General features: G+C 35.1%; 1 protein-coding gene across 19 annotated transcripts in view; it reads left to right on the forward strand.

The window, feature by feature from the left end:
* ORC4 (origin recognition complex subunit 4) overlaps positions 1–26171 on the forward strand; it is a 123441-nt gene that overhangs the window by 29337 nt on the left and 67933 nt on the right. For all 19 annotated transcript variants that reach the window (XR_016394163.1, XR_016394164.1, XR_016394166.1 and 16 more), the window contains one exon: positions 24525–24598. Coding sequence is in view for 8 of the 19 variants with exons in the window: in XM_089916856.1 (XP_089772982.1) it covers positions 24542–24598 (57 nt within the window). In the remaining 11 variants the exon portion in view is untranslated. The remainder of the gene's footprint in view (positions 1–24524; positions 24599–26171) is intronic.

Raw genomic sequence — 26171 nt, forward strand, 5'->3', positions numbered from 1 at the left:
CATGGGATGTATTTCCATTTATAAGTTTATTTCAGTAGTGCTTTGTAGATTTCATTGTACAAGTCTTTCACCTCCTTGGCTAAGTTAATTCGTACATATTTTATTCTATTTGATACTACCGTAAATTGAATTGTTTTCTTTTTTTCTTTTACTTTTTTTTGGGGGGTGGAGGGTGGGTAGTTAGGCTTTTATTTTATTGTTTTTATTTTTATAAATTTATTTAATTTTGGTTGTGTTGGGTCTTCATTGCTGCGTGTGGGCTTTCTCTAGTTGTGGCAAGCAGGGGCTACTCTTCATTGTGGTGCAAAAGCTTCTCATTGCGGTGTCTTCTCTTGTTGCGGACCACAGACTCTAGGTGCATGGGCTTCAGTAGTTGTGGCTCTTGGGCTCCAGAGTGCAGGCTCAGTAGTTGTGGCGCACGGGCTTAGTTGCTCCGCGGCATGTGGGATTTTCCCAGACCAGTGCTTGAACCCGTGTCCCTGCAATGGCAGGTGGATTCTCAACCACTGTGCCACCAGGGAAGACACTAGACTTTTATTTTAAATTGAAGTATAGTTGATTTAAAATGTGTTAGTTTCAGATGTGCAGCAAAGTGATTCAGTTTATATATATAATTCAGTTTATATATATATGTAAAACAATATATGTATGCATTTCAGCTTCCTTTCCATTATAGGTTATTATAAGGTATTGAATATAGTTCTCTATGCTATACAGTAGGTCCTTGTTGTTTATTTTATATATAGTAGTGTGTATTGGAATTGTTTTATTGATTTCCCTTTCAGTTTGTTTTAGAAATGCAGCTGAATTTTTTACATTGACTTTGTATCCTACTATTTTGCTGAACTCATTTATTCTAACAGTTTCTTCATGGAATCTTTATGGTTTTCTGCATACAAGATTATGTCATCTGTGAACAGAGACAATTTTACTTCTTCTGTTCCAATTTGGATACCTTTAATTCTTTTCTTGCCTAATTGCTCAGACTAGAACTTCCAGTACTATGTTGAATAGAACATAGAAGGGGTGAAAGCAGTCATCCTTGCCTTGTTCCTGATTATGGAGGAAGAGTTTTCAGTCTTTCACCATGATGTTCACTGTGGGTTTTTAATATATGGCTTTTATTATGCTGACATAGTTTTCTTCTGTCCCTAGTTTGTTTAGTTGAACTTTTAATGCTGCTTCTGCATCACTTGAGATAATTATGTGTTTTTTTCCCTTAATTACGTTAATGTGAAGTGTTACATACATCAATTTTTATATGTTGAACCATCCTTGCATTTCAAGAATAAATCCCACTTGGTCATGATGTATGATGTTTTTAATATGCTGATGAATTCAGTTCGCTAATATTTTGTTGAGGATTTTTACATCAGTGTTCATAAGAATTTAGGTCTGTAGTGTTCTTATAGTGTCTTTGGTACCAGTGTAATGTTGACCTCAAAGAATGAATTAGAATGTGTTCCTTTTTCAATTTTTTGGATAAGTTTGGGAAGAATTGATGCTAGTTCTTTAAATGTTTGGTAGAATTCCAGGGCTCTTCTTTGTCAAGAGATTTTTGACTTTTGATTCAATCTCTTTACTAGTTATATGTCTAGTCAGATACTCTATTTCCTTGTGATTTAGTCTTGGTAGATTTTGTGTTTCTATGAATTTGTCCATTTTATCTAAGTTTTTCAATTTGTGGGCATGCAATTTATAGTACTCTCTTCTAATTTTTCTTTATTTCTGTAGAATTGGTAGTACTGTCCCCACATTGACTTCTGATTTTATTAATTTGAATCTCTTCTCTTTTTTTCATAGTCCATCTAGCTAAAGATTTGTCAATTTTGTTGATGTTTTCAAAGATACAACTTTTGGTTTCTCTGTTGTTTTTCTATTCCCTATTTTTAAGAAAAATCTCTGCTCTAATCTTTATTATTTCATTCCATCTGCTGTCTTTAGGCTTAATCTCTTTACACTTTGTTTAGTTTCTTAAGGTTGTAGAGTATGTTATTGATTTGAGATTTTTCTTCTTCTTCAATTAAAGAGTTGATAGCTCTGAATTTCTCCTTTAGCACTGCTTTACCTGTGTGCCAGGAGTTTGGTAAATTGTGTTTTCATTTTCATTTATCTTTGGGTATTTTCTAATATCCCATGTGATTTCTTCTTTGATCCATTGATTGTTTAAGAATGTGTTGTTTAATTTCCACAAATTTGTGAATTGTCTTCTTTTTCTTCCAGTATATCTAACTTCATCCCAATTTGGTTAGAGAAGGTACTCGGTATGGTATCTATCTTTCAAAATCTGTTGAGACTTAATTTGTGTCCTAATATATGGTAGATCCTGGAAAATGACCCATGTGCACTTGAGAAGAATGTATATTTTATTGTGTAGTGTATTTTGAATAGGTCTGTTATATCTGGTTGGTATATTATGTTTTTCATGTCCTCTCTTTACTTATTTTCCATATGGTTCTATCCAGCGAGAGTGGGGTATTGAAATCTCCAACTGTTATTGTAGAACTGTATTTCTCCCTTCAGTTCTGTTCATTTTTTTCTTCATCTACTTTGAAGGTTTGTTATTTGGTGTGTAAATGTTTATAATTGTTATATCTTCTTGTTGTGTTGAACCTTTTATTAATGTATTTATTTGTCTCTTGCATCCTTTTTTGATTTAAAGTCTATTTTGTCTGATATTACTATAGACACCTTGCTGTCTTTTGGTTATTTGTATGGAATATCTTTTCCCATTCTTTCACATTCGAACTATATGTGCCTTTGGATTTAAAGTTGAATCTCTTGTAGCTATCATATAGTTGCATCATATTTGTTATCTATTCTGCCAGTCTCTTTTGACTATAGAGTTTAACTCATTTATGTTAAAAACTACTTATGGGGCTTCCCTAGTGGCGCAGTGGTTGAGAGTCCGCCTGCCGATGCAGGAGACACGGGTTCATGCCCCGGTCCGGGAAGATCCCACATGCCGTGGAGCGGCTGGGCCCGTAAGCCATGGCCGATGAGCCTGTGCTTCCGGAGCCTGTGCTCTGCAACGGGAGAGGCCACAGCAGTGAGAGGCCTGCGTACCGCAAAAAAAAAAAAACAAAAAAAAAAACTACTTACGGATAAGGAATTTTTTCTTTCATTTTGCTATTTTCTGTATGTCTTATAGCTTTTTTGTACCTCATTTTCTGTATTACTGTCTACTTTTGTGCTTAGTTGATTGGGGGGGTGGTAAGGAAACATTTAAATTCCTTTGTTATTTCTTTTTGTGTATATTCATAAATATTTTCTTTGCAGTTACCATAGTGATTACATTTAAAATTCTGAAATTGTAACACTAGTTTGCTTATGTTATTTAAATAACATATCAAAATCTCTGCTCCTTTACTACTCCATCCCCGCCCTTTTAAGTTGTTCATGTCAGTTACATCTTTATACATTGTGTACCCAGAGACATAAACTGTTATTTGAAATGCATTAGTCATTTAAATTATGTAGAAAACAAAATGTGGAATTAAAGACCAAATTAGAATAATACTGGCTTTTAAAATCACTCATGTACTTTTATTGAGACATTTATCTCCTTATGTGGTTTTGTGTTCCTGTCTTGTGTCCTTTTATTACACCTTGCAGGACTTCCCTATGCATTTCTTGCAGTGCAGGTCTAGTAGTAACAGATTCCTTCTTTTATTTACCTACGAATGACTTAACTTCTCCCTTGCTCTTAAAGGATAGTTTTTCGGGATATGTGCTTCTTGGGTGACAGGCTTTTTTTTTATCTTTTTGCACTTTGACAATATTGGCCCACTCCCTTCTTGTCTCTAATGTTTTTGATGAGGACTCTGATGATAATCTTATTGAGGATCTCTTGTATGTGAAGTGTTGCTTCTTTCCTTCACCTTTCAAGACTTTCTCTGTCTTGAAAATTTGATTATAATGTGTCTGTGTAGACCTCTGTGAGTTCATCAAATTTCTAGTTCATTGAGCTTCTTTCATTAAATTTGGAGTTTCAGCTATTATTTCTTTATATATTCTCTCATCCCTTTTTTCTTTCTCCTTCTGGGACTCCCACAGTGTATTTGTCGGCCCATTTGATGGTGTCCCACAGGTCCCTTAGGCTCTGTTCACCTTTCTTCAATCTTTTTTCTGTTTGTTTCTCTGACTTGGTAATTTTCATTGTCCTATCTTCATGTTCACTCATTCTTTCTTCTGCCTGATCAAATATGCCTTATAATTCTTGTAGTAAAGTTTTCACTTTACTACAGAATTTCCTTTTCAGTTTTCTTTATTAATTCAGCTCCAGAATTTCCTTTTCAGTTTTCTTTATTAATATTATTTCCATTTTGTTCATATTTAATTTTCTTGCCTTTTTGTAAATTTTACTTTAGTTCTTTGAGAATCTCTAAGACAGTTGCTTTAGAATCTAGTAGATCTGCCATCAGGTCTTTTTAAAGAACATCTTCTGTTTATTTATATTTTTTCTTTTTATGGGCTATACTTTCCTCTTTATATTTCTTGATAATTTTAATTTGAAAACTGGACATTTGAATTTAATCATTTGGTAACTCTGGAAATCAGATTTCCCCATTCTGCAGGGTTTGCTGGGTTTTTGTTGTTATTTTTGTTTATTGTTTTGCTTTCTTAAAATTGTGTGTTCTGTTTCTTTGCCAAAGATCAACTGAGGTATATACTTAAGGTCTTCTTAGGTGCTTTTGAGCCTGGTCTTTTCCCTGGGCATGCATGGTGACTTTCCAATTTCCCTCATATGTGCAGTTTCTTTTAAATGTCCTAGTATTTGATGTCTGTCTTTCCAAAAGAGAATAAGAGTAAAATGAAGGGAGGGTGAAAGGGCGCTGGCCCCCTAGCATACTTCAGCAGGAACGAGAGGGACTTGCAACAGTCAGGGGAGATGGAACAGCAGTGTCTACCTGTCTCTGTTCCGCTGAGATGAGAAGCTGTGATCAGATCACAGATCCTTGACATATGGACAGCAGGATCCTTTTTACCCACCCTGTCACGACAAGCTATGTGTAAGCTGCTCCAGAAACATGTGCATACAACTGCCACCCATTGAACTGGGTAATGGGGAATGGGTAGCTACTACTGTGCTAAGAGCTGAAATTGACGAAAATTAATGGCAACTTGCTTTCCTAGCCTTCCCTTGGAAATTTCAAACCTTTAATATACTATATTCTACAGTTCAAAATAGTTTCATCAGACAGATTGTGCAAGTGCAGCTGCTCTCTTGGTGTAGAGACAGATTCCTGTTGCTTTCTACTCCACCATCTTCTCATAATCTACCTAGGACATTTCTTTTTAACTATTTGTTTGTTTTATTAGATATTACAAGTACAAAGAAAGACTCCACACAAAAACTACTAGAACTGATAAACGAATTCAGCAAGGTAGCAGGATACAAGGTTAACATAAAGAAATCTGTTGCATTTCTTTACACTAACAGTGAAATATAAGAAAGTAAAAAAACAGTCCCTTTTAAAATTGCAGCAAAAAAATAAAACAGGAATAAACCTGACCAAGGAGGTGAAAGACTTACATGCTGAGAACTATAAAACATGATAAAAGAAATTGAAGATGATTCAAAGAAATGGAAAGATACCCCATGTTCTTGGAGCAGAATTAACATTGTTAAAGTGGCCATACATCCCAAAGCAATGTACAGATTTAATGTGATCCCTATCAGATTACCTATGACATTTTTCACAGAACTAAAACAAATAATCCTAAAATTTATAGGGAACTATAAAAGACCCAGAATTGCCAAAGCAATCCTGAGGAAGAAGAACAAATCTGGAGGTATAAACCTCCCAGACTTCAGACAATACTACAAAGCTATAGTAATCAAAACAATGTGGTATTGGCACAAAAACAGACATGGCTCAATGGAACAGAATAGAGAGCCCAGGAATAAACCTACAGTTAATTAATCTTTGGCAAAGGAGACAAGAATATACAATGGAGAAAAGACAGTCTCTTCAGCCAGTGGTGTTGGGAAAGCTGGACAGCTGCATGTAAATCAGTGAAGTTTGAACACACCCTCATACCCTACACAAAAATAAACTCAAAATGGCTTAAAGATTTAAATATAAGACCTGACACCATAAAACTCCTAGAAGAGAACATAGGCAAAACATTCTTTGACATAAGTCATAGCAGTGTTTTCTTAGCTTATTCTCCCAGGGCAATAGAAATAAAAGCAAAAATAAGCAAATGACACCTAATCAAACATATAAGCTTTCACACAACAAAGGAAACCATCAACAAAATGTAAAGACAGCCTATGAACTGGGAGAAAATATTTGCAAACAAAGTGACCGACAAGGGATTAAACTCCAAAATATACAAACAGCTCATGCAGCTCAATGACAAAACAAAAACAAAAACAAAAAAAACCCAATCAAAAAATGAGTGGAAGATCTAAATAGACATTTCTCCAAAGAAGACATACAGATGGCCAAAAATCACACGAAAATATGGTCAACATCACTAATTATTAGAGAAATGCGAATCAAAACTATAATGAGGTACCACCTCAGAACAGTCAGAATGGCCATTATCAAAAAGTCTACAAATAATAAATGCTGGAGAGGGTGTGGAGAACAGAGAACCCTCCTACAATGTTTGTTGGTGGCAATGTAAATTGGTACAGTCACTATGGAGAGCAGTATGGAGGTTCCTTAAAAAGCTAAAAATAGAGTTGCCATGTGATCTAGCAATACCACTCCTGGTCATATATCCGGAGAAAACTAATTCGAAAAGGTACATGCACCCCAGTGTTCACAGCGTTGCTATTCACAATAGCCAAGATATGGAAGCAACCTAAATATCCATCGATAGGTGAATGGATAAAGAAGATGTGGTATATATACACAATGGAATACTATCAGCCATAAAAAAAATAATGAAATAGTGCCATTTGCAGCAACATGGATAGACCTAGAGATTATCATACTAAGTAAAGTAAGTCAGACAAATACCATATGATATCACTTGTAAGTAGAATCTAAAATATGACACAAGTGAACTTATTTACAAAACAGAAACAGATTCACAGACATAGAAAAAACTTATGGTTTCCAAAGGGGAAAGGGAGTGGGAGAGGGATAAATTAGGAGTTTGGGATTAGCAGATAGAAAATACTATATATAAAATAGGTAAACAATGAGGTCCTACTGTATCACAGGGAACTGTATTCAGTATCCTGTAATAAATGGAAAAGAATATGAAAAAGAATATGTGTATATATGTATATCTGAATCACTTTGCTGTACACCAGAAACTAAAACAATGTTGTAAATCAACTATACTTCAATTTGAAAAAAAAGATGTTGCAGAGAGTCTCTTATTCCATTTTGCACCACAGCTCTTATCTACGTGATTCCTTATTGGCTTTCCAAAGTTTCTATGATAAACGTGTTACTTTCTAATGAGTAAAAAAAGTAAGTTTATGGTCTTAAAAATATAGATGCCTATAAAAAACATAAATTGTACAGATACACATTTGAAGAAATGGATTATCATCCTTGAACTTCTGGAATACTAGCAATTTTCTTTCAGAATGCATCCTTCCACTGTTTTTATTCCCCTAAAGAAAAGTCCAGTGATGATTTTGATGGCTTTTCTGATGTTTACAGGTTTTTTTTTCTCCCTTCCTCTTGAGACTAAATGACCATTGTGTTGGTGTCACTAGATCTAACAGCTGCTGCTTATAAGTTGTGATCTTGGGCAAGTCATTTAAAACCTCTCTGTTCAATTTCCACTAATATAAAAGGTAGACTATATGTTCTTTATGGTTTCTTTCACCACTAAGTCCATGAGTTTATCCCTTGTTTTATACTTGTGTTGCCTTTTCTGCTTTTTATATTCATATGTCTTATTCCAATGAGATTTTAAGCTTCTTGAGGATAGAGACCAACTTTTACATTTCATCTTTCCTGTAATGCTTGCCACATGGCCTTGTAATAAGTAAACATTCACTAAATACTTGTTAGATTGAGTTGATTGAGAAACTTTGAAATCAACTTGGAGCCCGTTGGTTGTCTCGTTTAATAAAAGGAGGTGTTTATATAGAATAAGCATTTATTTAATTCCTTTTCAAAATGCATTTATTTTCTACGTCATTTGAAATGTCATTCTCAGCAACAATTTGTGTTTCAGTGTAGCAAAAATGTTTCTTTAAGCAGTATCTGAAACTGAAGCCATAAGCTCACATATATGTATATATGTATATATATGTATACATGTATACATAAACACACACACACACACACGACAATCAATATGCCAAAGGTATGTTGTGTGGCCCTGTTATTTCATGTTATTAACTTCTTGGGCCAAAGGGACTTAATCATTAAATGTTATCACCACATAACAATATCACCAGAAATTTTATATCTAGTTTATATAACTGGCAACAAGTTGAGTGCCTAAAATCTGTGGCATGAAAGGACTTGTGACTTAACAGTATTATTTTGGTGAAGCAATAATTTGCTTTTGACTTACAAACATTATCATATTAATTCAGTGATTTGTTGAGCAGCTTATTCTTAGATATAGCTGGTGGTATTCCAAAGCAAGTTTCATGATCTGTGCCCTTGTAATATTTGATAATTCTAAGTTAAGACAGTAATATTCAAAATTAGGTTGACTTTTGTCATAATATAAATGTTGTGTTGTGAGTCAGCAAGCTGAGAGGTATTTGGTCAGTTGACTAGACATTAGAAAAAAATCTGATTTGAAGGAGTGTGTCAGGAGTCTATCCACATATGTTTTCCTTCGTTCGTTTAGTACTGTTAGTCTGAAAGACAATGACTCGAACTAGCCTAAAATGAAGAGGTCAGGTTAACTGTGCATACCAAGTAGATTTTTGTTTAACATCTGTAGAGTGGCAAAACACTTTGACATCTGACTGGATATTGAACTATATTTGTAAATAAGTTATTAGTGACATTTATTTTCTAGTGTTTTTAGAAGTTAAGTGATTTCCCTAATTATTTTTATTGTTGGCCGAATAGAGTTAATCTAAAATATATGATGTAGAAACAATGAAGTAGAAATAGAGTACAGGCTTTGAACTGAGGAAGTCACCATTAGAAGAAAAAGATCTATAACTGCTCATGAAATCCCAGGAGTAGAAAAGGACATGCTTCATAATTCTCAGGGATTTATCAACATGTAGGTTTTGGAAAGCATAGGAATGGGTAATTATCATGATAAATACACCACCTCGGTTGATAAGTGGGAGCTGACTATACGCGTGATTGAGTCTTGAACTTATTTGTTTAACCATCCTGCTTTGGTTAACATGTTTTTAAAAGTCTGAAATTCCACATACAGTTATGGTAAGTAGTGGTCAATGAATATATCTCAATATTTCACCTTTATCATCCTTTCAGTGGTAAGGGTGTAAGTTGCAGGGATCTTACTGTCATGGGGAATGTAAATAGACTGTTCTGAGCAGGCAGCTTCAGGTGGCATATTTTAGTAATTACTGTCATGTTTGTCCTTTGTCAGTGCAGGAATAAATTCTAAATGGTCAGTACCTTTCTGGTTTATAATATAGAAGTGCTCTGGAATTGGTATAGCAAGAATCTTCTCAACCATATATAGGTGTGCACCTTTATGTGTGTGTCAGAACTGAGTATCATCTAAGACAGTACAAAAGTCAGAGCTACAATGCCACTCACTTACTTGAGCCCATAGTGTAGGACACTGGTTCCTAGACCTGGTTGTATAGAAGAGTCAATCAGGGAACATTGTGTAGATTACAGATTTTTGACTGAGACCCAGAAATCATATTTTAAAAGCATTTTCCCAGGTGATTACGATGATATTTGGGAAACTGATATAGAATAAAACAAATACTCGGTTGGTTCTTTGTGTATGTTTTCTAATTAGAGTTTAATGTTACCCTTGTGTCCAAAATTTCATGAATGTTTGCTGATTTTTATTTGCCTTTTAAAAATGAAAAGTGTAATAATTCGTGAGTTTGTACTTTTGTTTTATGAGGAAGAATTCTTTCATTGGACATACCACATTAAAGGTATTACCTTGCTAGGTGCACTGGGATTTATAATAGTGGAATTCTATCATCGATGAATTGGCTACAACCTAACTGCTGTACAGTTTGTCTCTTTACCATTTTACTACATAGTCCCTAAGAATGTTATAATTAGAAAGGTGAGAAGAATAATTAGAATTCAGAAAAATTTTAAGGATGCCTGTTAGTTTTCTCTGTAGCTTTGGCCATTTCTCTATTGACAGCTTCGCGATGAAGATAAAATATTTGAGTAGCATAGCCAGGATGCCTTTCAGTTTAGTTCCTTAGATCTGGACATTTTGAACATCTAAGGGAAAGATCATTAATGTAAAACAAATTATATCTGCTATTTATAAGTGTATGTGTGCATATTCAGCAAATGGTTTGCTTTACTTGGCTATTGTATAAATGAATATACTGGCTTGGGTAGTTCTGTGTGTGCATATTTATGCATGGTTAAAATGCCATTGTTTATTTTTAGTTGTCTGGTTAAGAGCTTTTAATTCTTCCAACTTAGTTTTTTAAAAGAATAGTTACTGCCATGTTTGTATTCTGAACCATTTGGTCTGGTGGTAGTATATAGAGAAAAGGTCACATAACTCAGGAGTCAACTTTAAATGTCACATAAACACATATAAAAGCAGATTATTTACTTGGTTAAATACATATTAACCATGACGAACACATTGGAACAATAAAGGGGAAGAAAAGTTATGTTTTTTGTTTTCCTGCTTTACTGCTCTTAATAGACTATCTGTGGTGGTCTACTTGGATTTTCTGTGCAGTAGTCTCATTCTGGGCAGTATTTGAAGCACCTAGCCTTTGGCAAAGAAAAGTATCTCTCGTCTGTGAATCTCAGTAAGTTTCTCCATTCCGTTTTCACTTCAACTGCGAGGATTTCATATGTGACACTTACTGCTCAAGAGATCAATGTCCAGAGGAAGTGGCAGACCAAAGCAGAATGAAGTTGGCTCAGGTTTTACAAAAAAGATTCCACTAACATTTACCAAGAACTCTACAGGCATGGTCTGTGATGTTAATCCTTTTTTTTTTTTTTTCCAACTTTGACTGTATGTCAGAATTTAACATTTACTGCTTTAAAAGGGAGAGGGGGGTGTTTTCTACCCCTGAAGACTCAAGAGTGTTGCCCAGGGATTTTTTTTTTAATGAATATTCATCCATTTTGCTTATGTCTTCCTGGATACTACGAACTTTGCATCATAGTAACTGACACAGCCTGTCCCACAGTGTTACAGCATTAGTGCTTAACCAGTTCCTCATTCATCTTGTAATTCGGACAGTGAGACTGTAATTTTCCGTTAGCTCCATAGAGCAAATGCCTGTCCTCCTCTCCTGAATCAAGCACATCTTTTTTGGCCTTTTTGTGTTAAAAGTCTTTCATGTTGTTTGGTACCAGTCTTAGACTGGTTGATAACTTTTAAGTTTTATTTTTTAGGTACTAATTTTTACTTTTAATTATTTTAGCCTAGGCATATTTAATTTGTCCCAAGAAATATTGTTGAATCAAAAACTGTTATTAAAACATTGTCTTCTATGCTGTTAAAATATACATATCAAAAAACAATTTAAAAATTCTTTGCAGGAAAGAAAGGACTTTTTTTTTTTTTTTAAATCAGGGGATGACATAAATATAAAATATCCAGGCAAATGTTTTTTTCTATCTTTCCACTCTTTTATTTTAAAAGTTTATATGAATATTTAGACAACCAGAAGAATCTCCCAAGTAGATCACAGAACTGTATACTTTTTTGGAATATCCTCAGAAGGCTCTCTAAATTATCAGCTGGTAAAACAAAAACCTTTTGTTACTTTTCAGTAACAGGAGGAAAGAGAAACTCTTTGTTTCCTCTTATGGTGTATGATTTGTGATCTCTTTATCTATCTACTAAGAAGCCTTCTAGGGCTTCAAAGCTTATTTGTTTATTTACCGTGATGAAAGTCCGTTGGCCTCCTGATGCCTGTTTTATTCCACATTCTCCTCTTTTCCCTTCACGATCCTCAAATACTTACGTTAGGCTTAGCTTGGTTTGAAGAGATGCTGTCTATACCCGTGGATTTCTTCATTTTCTTTGGCCTCTTAGCAGTTTTATCAGCTTTGATGTGGAATGCACAATAATCAAGTAAGTTTTCTCAGTAGCTCACAAAGTGTGGTTCCAGGACAGGCAACAGGAACATCCTCTGGGAATTTATCAGAAATGAAATTCTCAAGGTCTACCCTAGACCTATTATTAAATCAGAAACTCTGGGGATGAGGCCCAGCAATCTTAATCACTTCTAGGTGTTGAATAGCTTTGGGCACTAGTGATTTGAAGTCTTTAGGGTCCATGTAACTCTATATAGATTGATCTGCCCATAATTTCTTATTATTACTAGTATTAAAATTTTTTTTATATTGAGGAATACTTAGTGAATTTATACCATTGAAGTTGCCATCATAGTTCTGGTGTACCTTAGTTGGAGTTGTACTTGATACTTCATTGCACGGTCAAAGTACCCTCAAAGAAATTGTTTAATGGGAACGTATGTATATGTATAACTGATTCACTTTGTTATAAAGCAGAAACTAACACACCATTGTAAAGCAATTATACTCCAATAAAGATGTTAAAAAAAAAAAAGAAATTATTTAGAACAAAAGTCTAATTCTGTGCTTCTTTCCCCCCCAGCCCACAACTCTAATTGTTTCTAATCTTGATTCTTCTCTCCAATGTAATATAATAATTTATAAAGGGTATTCTGTATCACCATGCTTGGCATTTGACAGCATGGCATATCAGGTAAAACATTTCATTTAATCCCCACAGTAATCCTGTGAATTAAATAATGCTTTTATCTCAGACTTTACAGAGGAGAACACTGGGGCTTAGGAAGGTTAATTTGCGAAGGTCACACCACAGAACCAAGAATTCAAATCTATGCTTGATGACAGACTCTTAGGGACAGTTGATATTACCATCAATCTCAGTTTTCAAGTTCTGCTTCTCCTTGACTTTGTCTGAATTTGCATTTATCTTAAATTTGATATATAAATGGCCTCTTTTTAGACTTCTCCTTGCTTACAGTTCTGATTTCAATAATATCCTCAAATATTTATTTCATTGCGTGTGACTTACTTTCTAAGAAAAATCAAAAATTTCTAGAAAGATTCTAGTGTCTTCATCTTCACTTCTTCTGCCTTCGCTTTTCTGGTTTAACTTCAGAAATGAAAACCTTGAACTCTCTTTTTTCATATGTTCGGTATTACTATATATTAGATTTAAAATCTGTGTTGCCTGTATTTTAGACAAGCTAAAACTGGCATTCAGTAACTGCAAGTTTGAAATGAGTAGGGAGAGTATTCCAAATCACAGCAAAATTAAAATAATGAAGTTGAGGATGGCTGGAGTACTTGTAAATATTAATAAAATACATAAAAGTGTAGATTTTGACTAGTAAATTTAATATTAATTTCAGATATTCCTTTTAATCCTCCAAGTCTTAATTGAAGGCAGTGTAAATAAGAATGAAATATGGTAGCCTAATTCCAGAAAGGAGAATATATTACTAATCTTTTTTTAATGTGTTACTAGCAAACTGTCAACCCATTATAAAAAGACAGAAATAATTGATAATCTTTTTCTAAAGATAATTGACTTTACCTTCTCTTACATCATCAGACTTATAGCTTTATAAGGTATATCATTTGATTTAAAAATTATTTGTTAAAAAACGTGTACTTTATCTTTTGTTAATTTGGGGACTTCTCTATTAAAAGAAATTAATTTCTTAACCAAATTAACTATATTTTAACCAATTTGAATTTCCATTGATGTGACACTACCATGATAATATTATACTGCATGTATTTTACTTGAAGTATAAATCATTCTGTATTTATTTTATATAAATATTTATATATATTAGTATATATATAATTTTTCTTTCATGCTTGGCAGGGTCTTTTTGAGGGTCATGGCATGTAATTATTCAAAACTTTTAAATTTAGCTAAGCAGTTGATTTAAACTAACCTGGCTCCTTTTTAGCGGCTAGTTTACCTGTGGACATTCTCCACTGCCTAACATTCATTCACTTATCAAATATTTTCTTGAAAACCAACTGTATGCCATTTTTGCACTACTTGATTTGGATACAATGATAACATGATTTCTGAGTCTTTCAAGGAGCTGTGATGCAGTGGAGCAAACATAAGTAAACACAGAGTTAGTTACATCACTGTATGCTAATTAAGTTCTGCGAAAGGGGAAGATAGCACTTGAGGGACACATAACCCTCAGATTTTGCCCAGACTAGGAGTGTTCAGGGGTGTCACAGAAAGTATTCCAAAGGAAATAATATATCAACTAAGGCCTGAGTTTGGAGTGAGTCAGGGTATAGAGAATTGTTGATTCTCCCAGGCATATTAAGAGAAGGAGCCGTGAACTAAACTGGGAAATTAGTCATTCGGAACCTTCCTTTTAAATGATGTTAGGGAATTTGGAATTTAGAACTTTGGGGGTTGAGGATGGAGTTGAAGGGTTTTTACATGAAAATGGGAGTAAGAGTTGGAGGCAATAAAGAAGCTGGCATAGATTTCCAGTCAAGAAATAATGGTGATCTAAAGTAGGATGGAGGCAGCTAGTGACAGGAGTGGATTGGGTTCAATTTTTTTAGGCTATAGAATAGACCAATTGTTACTTGAAACTCTGAAACTGAAAATTAGGTTTATTCACCTTAGAAAGCATAAGTTGAGAGGAGGATTTACTGGAAACCAATAATATAAAAAGTATAGGTGCTAAAGAAATACTGTGAGGGTAAGCCATTCTTTGGGATTACCCATTTCACTGCTCGTCTTAAGAGTATAAATAAAATAGTAGTTTCTACCAAAATTTCTACAACTAAATAATCTTAGTCACCTATTGTATTTGATAACAACATGACTTAGTCATGCATAGACGTTCAGCTCCTTTTACACTTTATGTCTAGTCCTGCTATTTAGAATAGCAAGTAAAATCATGGTATCAAAAGCACAGTAGGAAGTGGAAGGAGGTGTCCCATGATCCACTGGTAAATTTGAGGAGAAATTCAATCAATCTATTTGCAGATAAAGAAGATTTAGTTATACCACTTATACTCTCATTTTTGTCATTAAGCACTTAAAAAAAACCTATAAAATTAGAGTTTAATTTTGTTTTAACTTTTTATTTTGACATTATTGTAGACTCACAGAAGTTGCAAATATAGTTCATAGTGTCCCATAAACCCTTCACCCACATTCTCTTAAGGGTGACATCTTATAAAATGATACTGCATGTCAAAACCAGAAAACTGACATTGGTATAACACTGTTAACAAGACTACAGACCTTATTCAGTTCTCAACAGTTTTTACTAGCACTCATTTTTGTGTGTCTGTATAATTCTCTGTGATTTTATCCCATGGTTAGATTTGTTTGAACACCATTGCAATAAAGATGCCGAACTGTTCCATCATTACAGAGAACATTCTTCATGTAACTCCTTTTTGTAGTCATACTCACCCCTAAGTTCTGTCTCCTCACAATCATGAATCTTTTCTTCATCTTCATAATAGTTTTGTCATTCCAAGAATGTTTTTTAAATGGAATTGTAAAATATGTAATTTTTTTGAGATTGGCCTTTTTTTTCTTTTTTCTGTTCACTAAGCATGATGCCCTTGAGAGCCATCCAAGTTATTTCACACATATCAGTAGTTAATCTCTTTTTTTTCCTCAGTTACAGTCCCCCTGTATGTATGGATGTTTCAGTTTCTTTAACTCCATTGGCTCTTTGAAGGACATCAGTATTGTTTTCAGTTTTTTGGCCATTACAAATAAAATTGTTGTGAAGATTCACATTTACAGGTTTTTGTTTGAGGATAAATTTTCATTTCTTTGGTATAAATACCAAGTACAATTGCCATGTTACATGGTAAGTGTTCGTTTATAAGAAACTGCCAAAGCATAGGAGAGCTTAAAACGGGTTCAAGATGGTGGAGTAGAAGGACGTGCTCTCACTCTCTTTCGAGATCTTCAGAATCACAACTAAGTGCTGAACAGTCGACAGGAAGACACTGGAACTCATCAAAAAAGATACGCCACATCCAAAGACAAAGAAGAAACAGCAATGAGATGGTAGGAGGGGTGCAAACACAATAAAATCAAATCCCATAACCGCTGGGTGGGTGGCTCACAAATTGGAGAACAGTTTTACCACAGAAGTCCACCCACTGGACTGAAGGTTCTGACTGCCACGTCAGGCTTCCCAACCTGGGGTTCCGGCAATGGGAGGAGGAATTCCCAGAGAATCAGACTTTGAAGGCTAGCGGGATTTGATTGCAGGACTTTGACAGAACTGGGGGAAATTGTGTGTGCCACTCATGGAGGGCACACACAAAGTAGTGTACATATCAGGATCCAGGGGAAAGGAGCAGTGACCCTATAGGAGACTGAACCAGACCTACGTGATAGTGTTGGAGGGTCTCCTGAAGAGGCAGGGGCTGGCTGTGGCTCACCACAGGGACAAGGACACTGGCAGCAGAAGTTCTGGGAAGTACTCCTTGGCATGTGCCCTCCTGGAGTCTACCATTAGCCCCACCAAAGAGCCAGATAGGCTCCAGTGCTGGGTCACCTCAGGCCAAACAGCCAACAGGGAGGGAACTCAGCCCCACCCATCAGCAAACAAGTGGATTAAAGTTTTACTGAGCTCTGCCCACCACTAGTCCCTCCCATCAGGAAGCTTGCACAAGCCTCTTAGATAGCCTCATCCATCAGAGGGCAGACAGCAGAAGCAAGAAGAACTACAGTCCTGCAGCTTGTGGAACAAAAACCACATTCACAGAAAGACAAAATGAAAAGGCAGAGAACTATGTACCAGATGAAGGAACAAGATAAAACCCCAGAAAAAACAACTAAATTAAGTGGAGATAGGCAACCTTTCAGAAAAAGAATTCAGAATGATGATAGTGAAGATGATCCAGGACCTCAGAAAAAGAATGAGGCAAATATAAAAAAGATGCAAGAAATGTTTAACAAAGATCTAGAAGAATTAAAGAACCAACACCTAGAAGAATTAAAGGACAAACAAACAGACATGAACAATACAATAACTGAAGTGAAAAATACAATAGAAGGAATCAATACTAGAATAACTGAGGCAGAAGAACGGGTAAGTGACCTGGAAGACAGAAAGGTGGAATTCGCTGCCGCAGAACAGAATAAAAAAAAAAAGAATGAAAAGAAATGAAGACAGCATAAGAGACCTCTGGAACAATATTAAATGCACCAACATTGGCATTATAGGGGTCCCAGAAGAAGAAGATTGAGAGAAAGGACCTGAGAAAATATTTGAGGAGATTACAGGCGAAAACTTCCCTAACATGGGAAAGGAAATAGTCAAGTCCAGGAAGCACAGAGAATCCCATACAGGATAAACCCAAGGAGAAACATGCCAAGACACATAGTAATCAAATTGACAAGAATTAAATACAAAGAAGAATTATTAAAAGCAGCAAGGGAAAAACAACAAATAACATACAAGGGAACTCCCATAAGGTTAACAGCTGATTTCTTAGCAAAAACTCTACAAGCCAGAAGGGAGTGGCACAATATATTTAAAGTGATGAAAAGGAGGAACCTACAACCAAGATTGCTCTAGCTGGCAAGGATCTCATTCAGATTCAACAGAAATCAAAAGCTTTACAGACAAGCAAAAGCTAAGAGAATTTAGCTTCACCAAACCAGCTCTACAGCAAATGCTAAAGGAACATTTCTAAGTGGGAAACAAGAGAAGAAAAGGACCTACGAAAACAAACCCAAAACAATTAAGAAAATGGTAATAGGAACATACATATTGATAATTACCTTAAATGTGAATGGATTAAATGCGCCAACCAAAAGACACAGGCTTGCTGAATGAATACAAAAACAAGACCCATCTATATGCTGTCTACAAGAGACCCACTTCAGACCTAGGGACACATACAGACTGAAAGTGAGGGGATGGAAAAAGATACTCCATGCAAATGGAAATCAAAAGAAAGCTGGGGTAGCAATACTCATATCAGATAAAATAGACTTTAAAACAAAGATTGTTACAAGAGACAAGGGAGGACACTACATAACGATCAAGGGATCAATCCATGAAGAGGATATAACAATTATAAATATCTATGAACCCAACATAGGAGCACCTCAGTACATATGGCAAATGCTAACAGCTATAAAAGAGAAAATCGACAGTAACACAGTAATAGTGAGGGATTTTTAACAGCTCACTTACACCAATGGACAGATTATCCAGACAGAAAATTAATAAGGAAACACAAGATTTAAATGACACAATAGAGCAGATAGATTTAATTGATATTTATAGCACATTCCATCCAAAACCAGCAGATTACACTTTCTTCTCAGTTGCACACAGAACATTCTCCAGGATAGACCACATCTTGGGTCACAAACCAAACCTCAGTAAATTTAAGAAAATTGAAATCATAGCGTGCATCTTTTCTGACAACAATGCTATGAGATTAGAAATCAGTTTCAGGTTAAAAACCGCAAAAAACACAAACACAGGCTAATCAATATGTTACTAAATAACCAAAAGATCACTTAAGAAATCAAAGAGTAAGTCAAACAATACCTAGAGAAAAATGACAACGAAAACACAATGATCAAAAACCTGTGGGATGCAGCAAAAGCAGTTCTAAAAGGGCAGTTTATAGCAATACAATCCTGCCTCAAGTAACAAGAAATATCTCATACAATCTAACCTTACACCTTAAGGATACTAGAGAAAGAAGAACAAACAAAACCCAAACTGAGTAGAAGGAAAGAAGTCATAAAGATCAGAGGAGAAAGAAAGTAGAAACATAGAAAACAGTAGCAAAGATCAATAAAACTAAAAGCTGTTTCTTTGAGAAGATAAACAAAATTGATAAACCTTTAGCCAGACTCATCAAGAATCAATAAAATTAGAAATGGAAATCAAGAAGTAACAACTGACATTGTAGAGATACAAAGGATCATGAGAGATTACTACAAGCAACTATATGCCCATAAAATGGACAACCTGGAGGAAGTGGACAAATTCTTAGACAAGCACAACCTTTCAAGACTGAACCAAGAAGAAATAGAAAATATGAACAGACAAATAAGAAGTAATGAAATTGAAACTATGATTAAAAATCTTGCAGCAAACAAAAGTCCAGGACCAGATGGTTTCACAGGTGAATTGTATTGAACATTTAGAGAAGAGCTAATACACATCCTTCTCAAACTCTTCCAAAAAAATTGCAGAGGAAGGAACACTCCCAAACTCATTCTACGAGGCCACCATCACCCTGATACAAAAATCAAAGATACTACAAAAAATTAAAATTACAGACCAACATTACTGATGTGTATAGATGCAAAAATTCCCAACAAAATACTAGCAGACAAAATCCAGCAACACACTAAAAGGATCATACATGATGGTCAAGAGGGATTTATACCAGAGATTCAAGGATTCTTCAATATACAAAAATCAGTGTGATACACAATATTAACAGATTGAAGAATAGAAACCATATGATCATCTCAATAGATGCAGTCAAAGCTTTTGACAAAATTCAACACCCATTTATGATTAAAAAATCTCCAGAACATGGACACAGAGGGAACCAACCTCAACATAATAAAGGCCATATAAGATAAACCCACAGCAAGCATCATTCTCTATGGTGAAAAACTGAAAGCATTTCCTCTAAGCTCAGGAACAAAACAAGGATGTCCACTCTTGCCACTAGTATTCAGCATAGTTTTGGAAGTCCTAACCACGGCAATCAGAGAAGAAAAAAATAAAAGGAATCCAAATTGGAAAAGTAGAAGTAAAATTGTCACTGTTTGCAGATGACATGATACTATACATAGATAATCCTAAAAATGCCACCAGAAAACTACTAGAGCTAATCAATGAATTTGGTAAAGTAGCAGGATACAAAATTAATGCACAGAAATCTTTTACATCCCTGTACACTAACAATGAAAGATCAGAAAGAGAAATTAAGGAAACAATTCCATTCACCATTGTAACAAAAATAATAAAATACCTAGGAATAAATCTACCTAAGGAGGTAAAAGACCTGTACTCAGAAAGCTATAAGACACTGATGAAAGAAATCAAAGATGACACAAACAGATTGAGAGATATACCATGTTCTTGGATTGGAAGAATCAATATTGTGAAAATGACTCTAGTACCCAAAGCAAACTACAGATTCAGTGTAATCCCTATCAAAATACCAATGGCATTTTGTACAGAACTAGAGCAAAAAATCTTAAAATTTGTATGGAAATATAAAAGACTCCAAATAGCCAAAGCAATCTTGAGGGAAAAAAGCGGAGCTGGAGGAATCAGACTCCCTGACTTCAGACTATACTACAAAGCTACAGCAATCAAGATAATATGGTACTGACACAAAAACAGAAATATCGATCAGTGGAACAGGATAGAAAGCCCAGAGATAAACCCACACACCTTTGGTCAGCTAATATATGACAAAGGAGGCAAGGATATGCAATGGAGAAAAGACAGTTTCTTCAGTAACTGGTGCTGGGAAAACTGGACAGCTACATGTATAAGAATGAAATTAGAACACTCCCTGACACCATACACAAAAATAAACTCTAAATGGATTAAAGACCTAAATGTAAGACTGGACACTATAAAATCTTCGAGGAAAACATAGGAAGAACACTCTGACATAAATTACAGCAAGATCTTTTTTGACCCACCTCCTAGAGTAATTGAAATAAAAACAAAAACAAATGGGATCTAATGAAACTTAAAAGCTTTTGCACAACAAAGGAAACTATAAACAAGACGAAAGTACAACCCTCAGAATGGGAGAAAACATTTGCAAACAAATCAACAGACAAAGGATTAATCTCCAAAATACATAAACAGCTTATGCAGCTCAATATTAAAAAAAAACGACAACCCACTCAAAAAATGGGCAGAAGACCTAAATAGACATTTCTCCAAAGACATACAGATGGCCAAAAGGCACATGAAAAGATGCTCAACATCACTAATTATTAGAGACATGCAAATCAAAAGTACAATGAGGTATCAACTGATACTGGTTAGAATGGGCATCATCAGAAAATCTACAAACAATAAATGCTGCAGAGGGTGTGGGGAAAAGGGAACCCTCTTGTACTGTTGGTGGGAATGTAAATTGATGCAGCCACTATGGAGAACAGTTTGGAGGTTCCTTAAACTAAAAATAGAACTACCATGTGTCCCAGCAATCCCATTACTGGGCATATACCCAGAGAAAACCATAATTTAAAAATACACATGCACCCCAGTGTTCATTGCAGCACTATTTACAGTAGCCAGGTCATGGAAGCAACCTAAATGCCCATAGACAGACAAATGTCTAAGGAAATTGTGGTACATATATGCAATGGAATATTACTCAGCCATAAAAAGGAATGAAATTGTGTCATTTCTAGAGATGTGGATGGACCTATATACTGTCATGCAGAGTGAAGTAAGTCAAAGAGAAAAACAAGTATTGTACATTAACTCATATATGTGGAGTCTAGAAAAATGGTACAGATGAACTGGTTTGCAATGCAGAGGTGGAGACACGGATGTAGAGAATAAACGTATGGACACCAAGGGGTGAAAGCGGGGTGTTGGGTGGTTGTGGGATTAATTGGGAGATTGGAATTGACATGTATACACTAATATGTATAAAATAGGTAGCTAATAACCAGCTGTATAAAAAAATAGAATTAAGTTAAATTTAAAAAAAAAACTGCCAAAAGGAAACTTTGCAGAATGGCTATAACATTTCACTTTCTTACCAGTAATTGTATTAGAGATGTGGATTCTCTGCATCCTCACCAGCATTTGCTGTTTTCACTTTTTAATTTTTGCTGTTCAAATAGGTGTGTACATATACCTCGTTGTGGTTATAATTTGCATTTTCCTAATGACTAATGTGTTTCATGTGTTTATTTGGCATCCATATACCCTCTTTGGTTGAAGTGTCTATGCACTTTGTCCATTTTTCTAGATTTCTGTATTGTTGAGCTTTGAAGCTTCTCTGTATATAAGTCCTTTGTCAGATATGTGGTTTGCATCTATCATTCCAAAACTTGTCGTTTCATCTATAAAGTTAGAATTGTCTTTTAAAATATTCTTTGTAATAGAGTGGAGATTTGACTGTTATTTGGAGGGGCTAGATGTATTAAAATCAATGTCAATTAACACTCAATTTGCAGTAAAAATTTATGTGGGTTAGGAACTGAAGTAGTGTGTATGTGTATGTTTCTTTCATGAATGATCACCAAATGAAGAATATGTTTGTTTTTAGTGGCTTACCTGAATTATATTTGCTGAAAAGAGGCAGATTAGATACCTACCCTGCAACCTCAGGCATTTTACTTACCTCTTCTGAGCATGTTTTTTCACCCCATGAAATGGGGAGAAATATGTTTTAATTCCATTAATACTGTGAAATCGCTAATATAGCTCTACAAAGATAAGGTATATTGTAAAAGCTCTCCTCCATTTTTTAAAAATTCACTTCTCCTTATTGTCTAGGGGACATTTGTTCCGTTGTTTCCTGTGATTTCAGATTTTGGCTTGTAGACCTTCTTCACAATCAAGAGTATATCTTAAACCAGAATGAGGATATCATTTCTTGTTGCTAAAATGGTTTTTTGCCCACACACAACTCTGATTTAAGGGAAAAATTTTAAATAGAATAAAATTAAAATAATTAATGTAAAGTTTCTCAAGCAAGGTGACTCATACAGAGAAAAAGCTGCTAGAAGGGCTCTAAGGGTGACTGAGGAAACCACTTTTCTCCTAAGAAAGACGCTTCTTAAGAGACCAAGACATCAGTAGAGTACTCTGTTCTTGAGTTTCCAATTTGAGTGCCTGGAGCCGGAGGCCCTTTGGGCTTTAAGAAGGGAGGGACAGATTTGCTTGTTATCTGTTTTTCAAAGCATTTCTCAACTGCTGTCCTGTTAGAAACAGCATTCCAAGGGTTGGCATCTGTCAGTATATGATATTAATAAATATGAATATGAAATATGTCACAGAGGTTGATCTTCCTTTAAGTTATTGAAATGTGTACTTTTTAAAAACAGTTGAGGGCTTCCCTGGTGGCACAGTGGTTTTGAGTCCGCCTGCCAATGCAGGGGACATGGGTTCGTGCCCTGGTCTGGGAAGATCCCACATGCCGCGGAGCGGCTAGGCCCATGAGCCATGGCCGCTGAGCCTGCGCGTCCGGAGCCTGTGCTCCGCAACGGGAGAGGCCACAACAGTGAGAGGCCCGTGTACCACAAAAAAATAAAATGAAACAGTTGACTAAATAGCAGTTAACCAAGTATATACAGTTATAGCTATATATAATAGTTATATATAATCAAGTATACCGTGACTGGGTTTAAATCTTGACTCTGTGACTTACACACTGGTTTTGGTCAAGCTGCTTAACCTTTCTGTGTCTTCTAATCTGAAAGCAGTGTTAATGATCATATTTATACCATAGGGTTATTCTTAGGATTAAATGAGTTCATAAAATCAGAGCACTTGTAACAGTTACTGGCTAAGCTATTATTACCTGATGAGTAATTATATAGGAAATTGTTGATGAGAAAATTAGATCCTTTAGCCAAAGGTGTTTATCTATGAGTATATTGCCCTCAAGGAGAATTTTACAGAACTTCTTTTTCGTTAGTATATGTATTTTTCATTCCAGTTACCATTGCCAATTTTATTTTGGACATTATGCTAAAATGCTTGGAACTTTTAAATATCCTCAATTTGGGGACACTGACAGTTAACCAAATTTTGTTTAGTGTGATTTGATTATGAAAAAGAAGTACAGGCAGTTCTGTATGTTTACAGAAGAGACATTTTACCTAGTCTGTAATGAGTGTTTATGACTGATGAGTAGAACAAGAAAGCGAAAGCTTTCTGGAAGGGCTGATCCTGTGGGATGGATGTGGGGAGAAACATTGTATGTAAAGGAAGCATATAGATTGGTTTTTGTTTTTGTTTTTAAAGGCAAGGAAGGGAAGCTGAATAGTAGATTGAAAAGAAAGGTAGGAGTAATTGTGTGTGAGAACCATCTAAATTGTGGAATGGAGTGTCAATTAAACCTGTACTTAGACAAAGAGGAGCCGTTGAGATGTTTTTTTTTTCTGTTTTTATTGAGAAACAATTTACATACATCACTGTATAATTTTAAGATGTTTAGCAGGATGGTTTTATTTACATATATTATGAAATGATTCCTACAATTAGGTTCAACTGAGAATTTTTAAAGTTTGAGAAATTTGAACATTTTTCATGTTTTAAAACTTGTTTATTTTGATTCTATAATAGTACATTCTTAAATAATCTCTATAAGTCAATAGTCTTTATATTCATGCTAAAATTTTTTTTTCTTTTTTTTAAGGATTTCAGTTTGTTGAAATGAGCAGTCGTAAATCAAAGAGTAACAACTTAATACAAGCAGAATACCTTTCACAGGTTGGTATATATTTTCATTACTCTGAAGGTCTGTTACCATGCAAAGGTGATAAGAGAATTAGTCATCTTCTTAACTTGAATTCTTCCCTTAGCATGTATGAAGAACCACTCTTTTCATTCTCAAGGGAAGAGTATCTTTGCTACTTCCTAATTTCAACCTCTAAGTCTTTGGATAGATGGAATCCTAACTTTACTCATGTCTTCCTAAATGTGCTCTAGTTCAGTTTAGTTTAATATTATCTTTAGAGTTTTGTACTTCTTTTGGTAAATTTATTCCTAAGTATTTTATTCCTTTTGGTACTATTGTAAACGGAATTGTTTTCTTAACTTTATGTTTTATTTATTGCAAGTGTATCTAAATGAAATTGATTTTTCTAAATTAATCTTGTATTCTGTAACCTTCCTGAACTCGTTTATTCTAATATTTTTTTAGTTTATTCCTTAGGATTTTCTTTATATAAGATCGTGTCATCTGCAATAGAGATAGTTTTAATTCTTTCTTCTCAATCTAGATGAATCTCATTTCTTTTTCTTGTCTAATTGCCCTAACTAGAACCTTCAGTATAACACTGAATAAACTAGCAAGAGCAGACAATCTTATTTTGTTTTTGATATTGGGGAAATGCGTTCAGTCTTTCACCATTGAGTATGATGTTAGCTGTAGGTTTTTGTGTGTGTTCTTTATCAGGTTGAGGAAGTCCCTTTATATTCCTAATATGTTGAGTGTTTTTATCATGAACATTTAATGTTTTCTTAAGTGCATATATATCTCTTTTGAGGAGTCTAGTAGGGAATGTGCATGATATTTCTACACTGGCATTTCTTTTTTAAAGATTTTTTTGATGTGGACCATGTTTAAAGTCTTTATTGAGTTTATTACAATATTGCTTTTGTTTTATGTTTTGGTTTTTTGGCCATGAGATATATGGGATCTTAGCTCCCCAACTGGTGATCGAACCCACACCCCCTACATTGTAAGGTGAAGTCTTAACCACTGAACTGCCGGGGAACTCCTTACACTGGCATTTCTATTTATCTGGCTTGACCAGAACTACATTTCTTTTAAACAAAAACTAAATGTTGGGCTTCCCTGGTGGCACAGTGGTTGAGAGTCCACCTGCTGATGCAGGGGACATGGGTTCGTGCCCCGTTCCAGGAAGATCCCACATGTCGCAGAGTGGCTGGGCCCGTGAGCCATGGCCACTGAGCCTGTGCGCCGGAGCCTGTGCTCTGCAACGGGAGAGGCCACAACAGTGAGAGGCCCGCGTACCGCAAAAAAAAAAACCTAAATGTTATTGGCATTCCTTTGTGAGACCTTACCTTCCTTCTTTTAGAAGGAAAATGTTTAATTCTGTTTTTTAATTTAACTTTTACATATCTTTGTAAAGTGAACAAATCTTCCATGTGCAGCTTAATTAATTTCTACACATGTATACACCTGTTTAACTTTCATCTCAGATCACTTTAGGATTTTTGAACCTCTGACTATTCACTACAACTTCACTTTATCTCTCACTTTATTTTATACATAGTTGTCTCTCTAATAGACTTTAATGAAGTTTAAAAAAAGAAA

This window comes from Delphinapterus leucas, chromosome 8 (genome assembly GCF_059928025.1).
Source record: "Delphinapterus leucas isolate spDelLeu-1000000601 "Yukka" chromosome 8, BTC_Dleu_Yukka2, whole genome shotgun sequence".
In the NCBI taxonomy this organism is placed as follows: domain Eukaryota; kingdom Metazoa; phylum Chordata; class Mammalia; order Artiodactyla; family Monodontidae; genus Delphinapterus; species Delphinapterus leucas.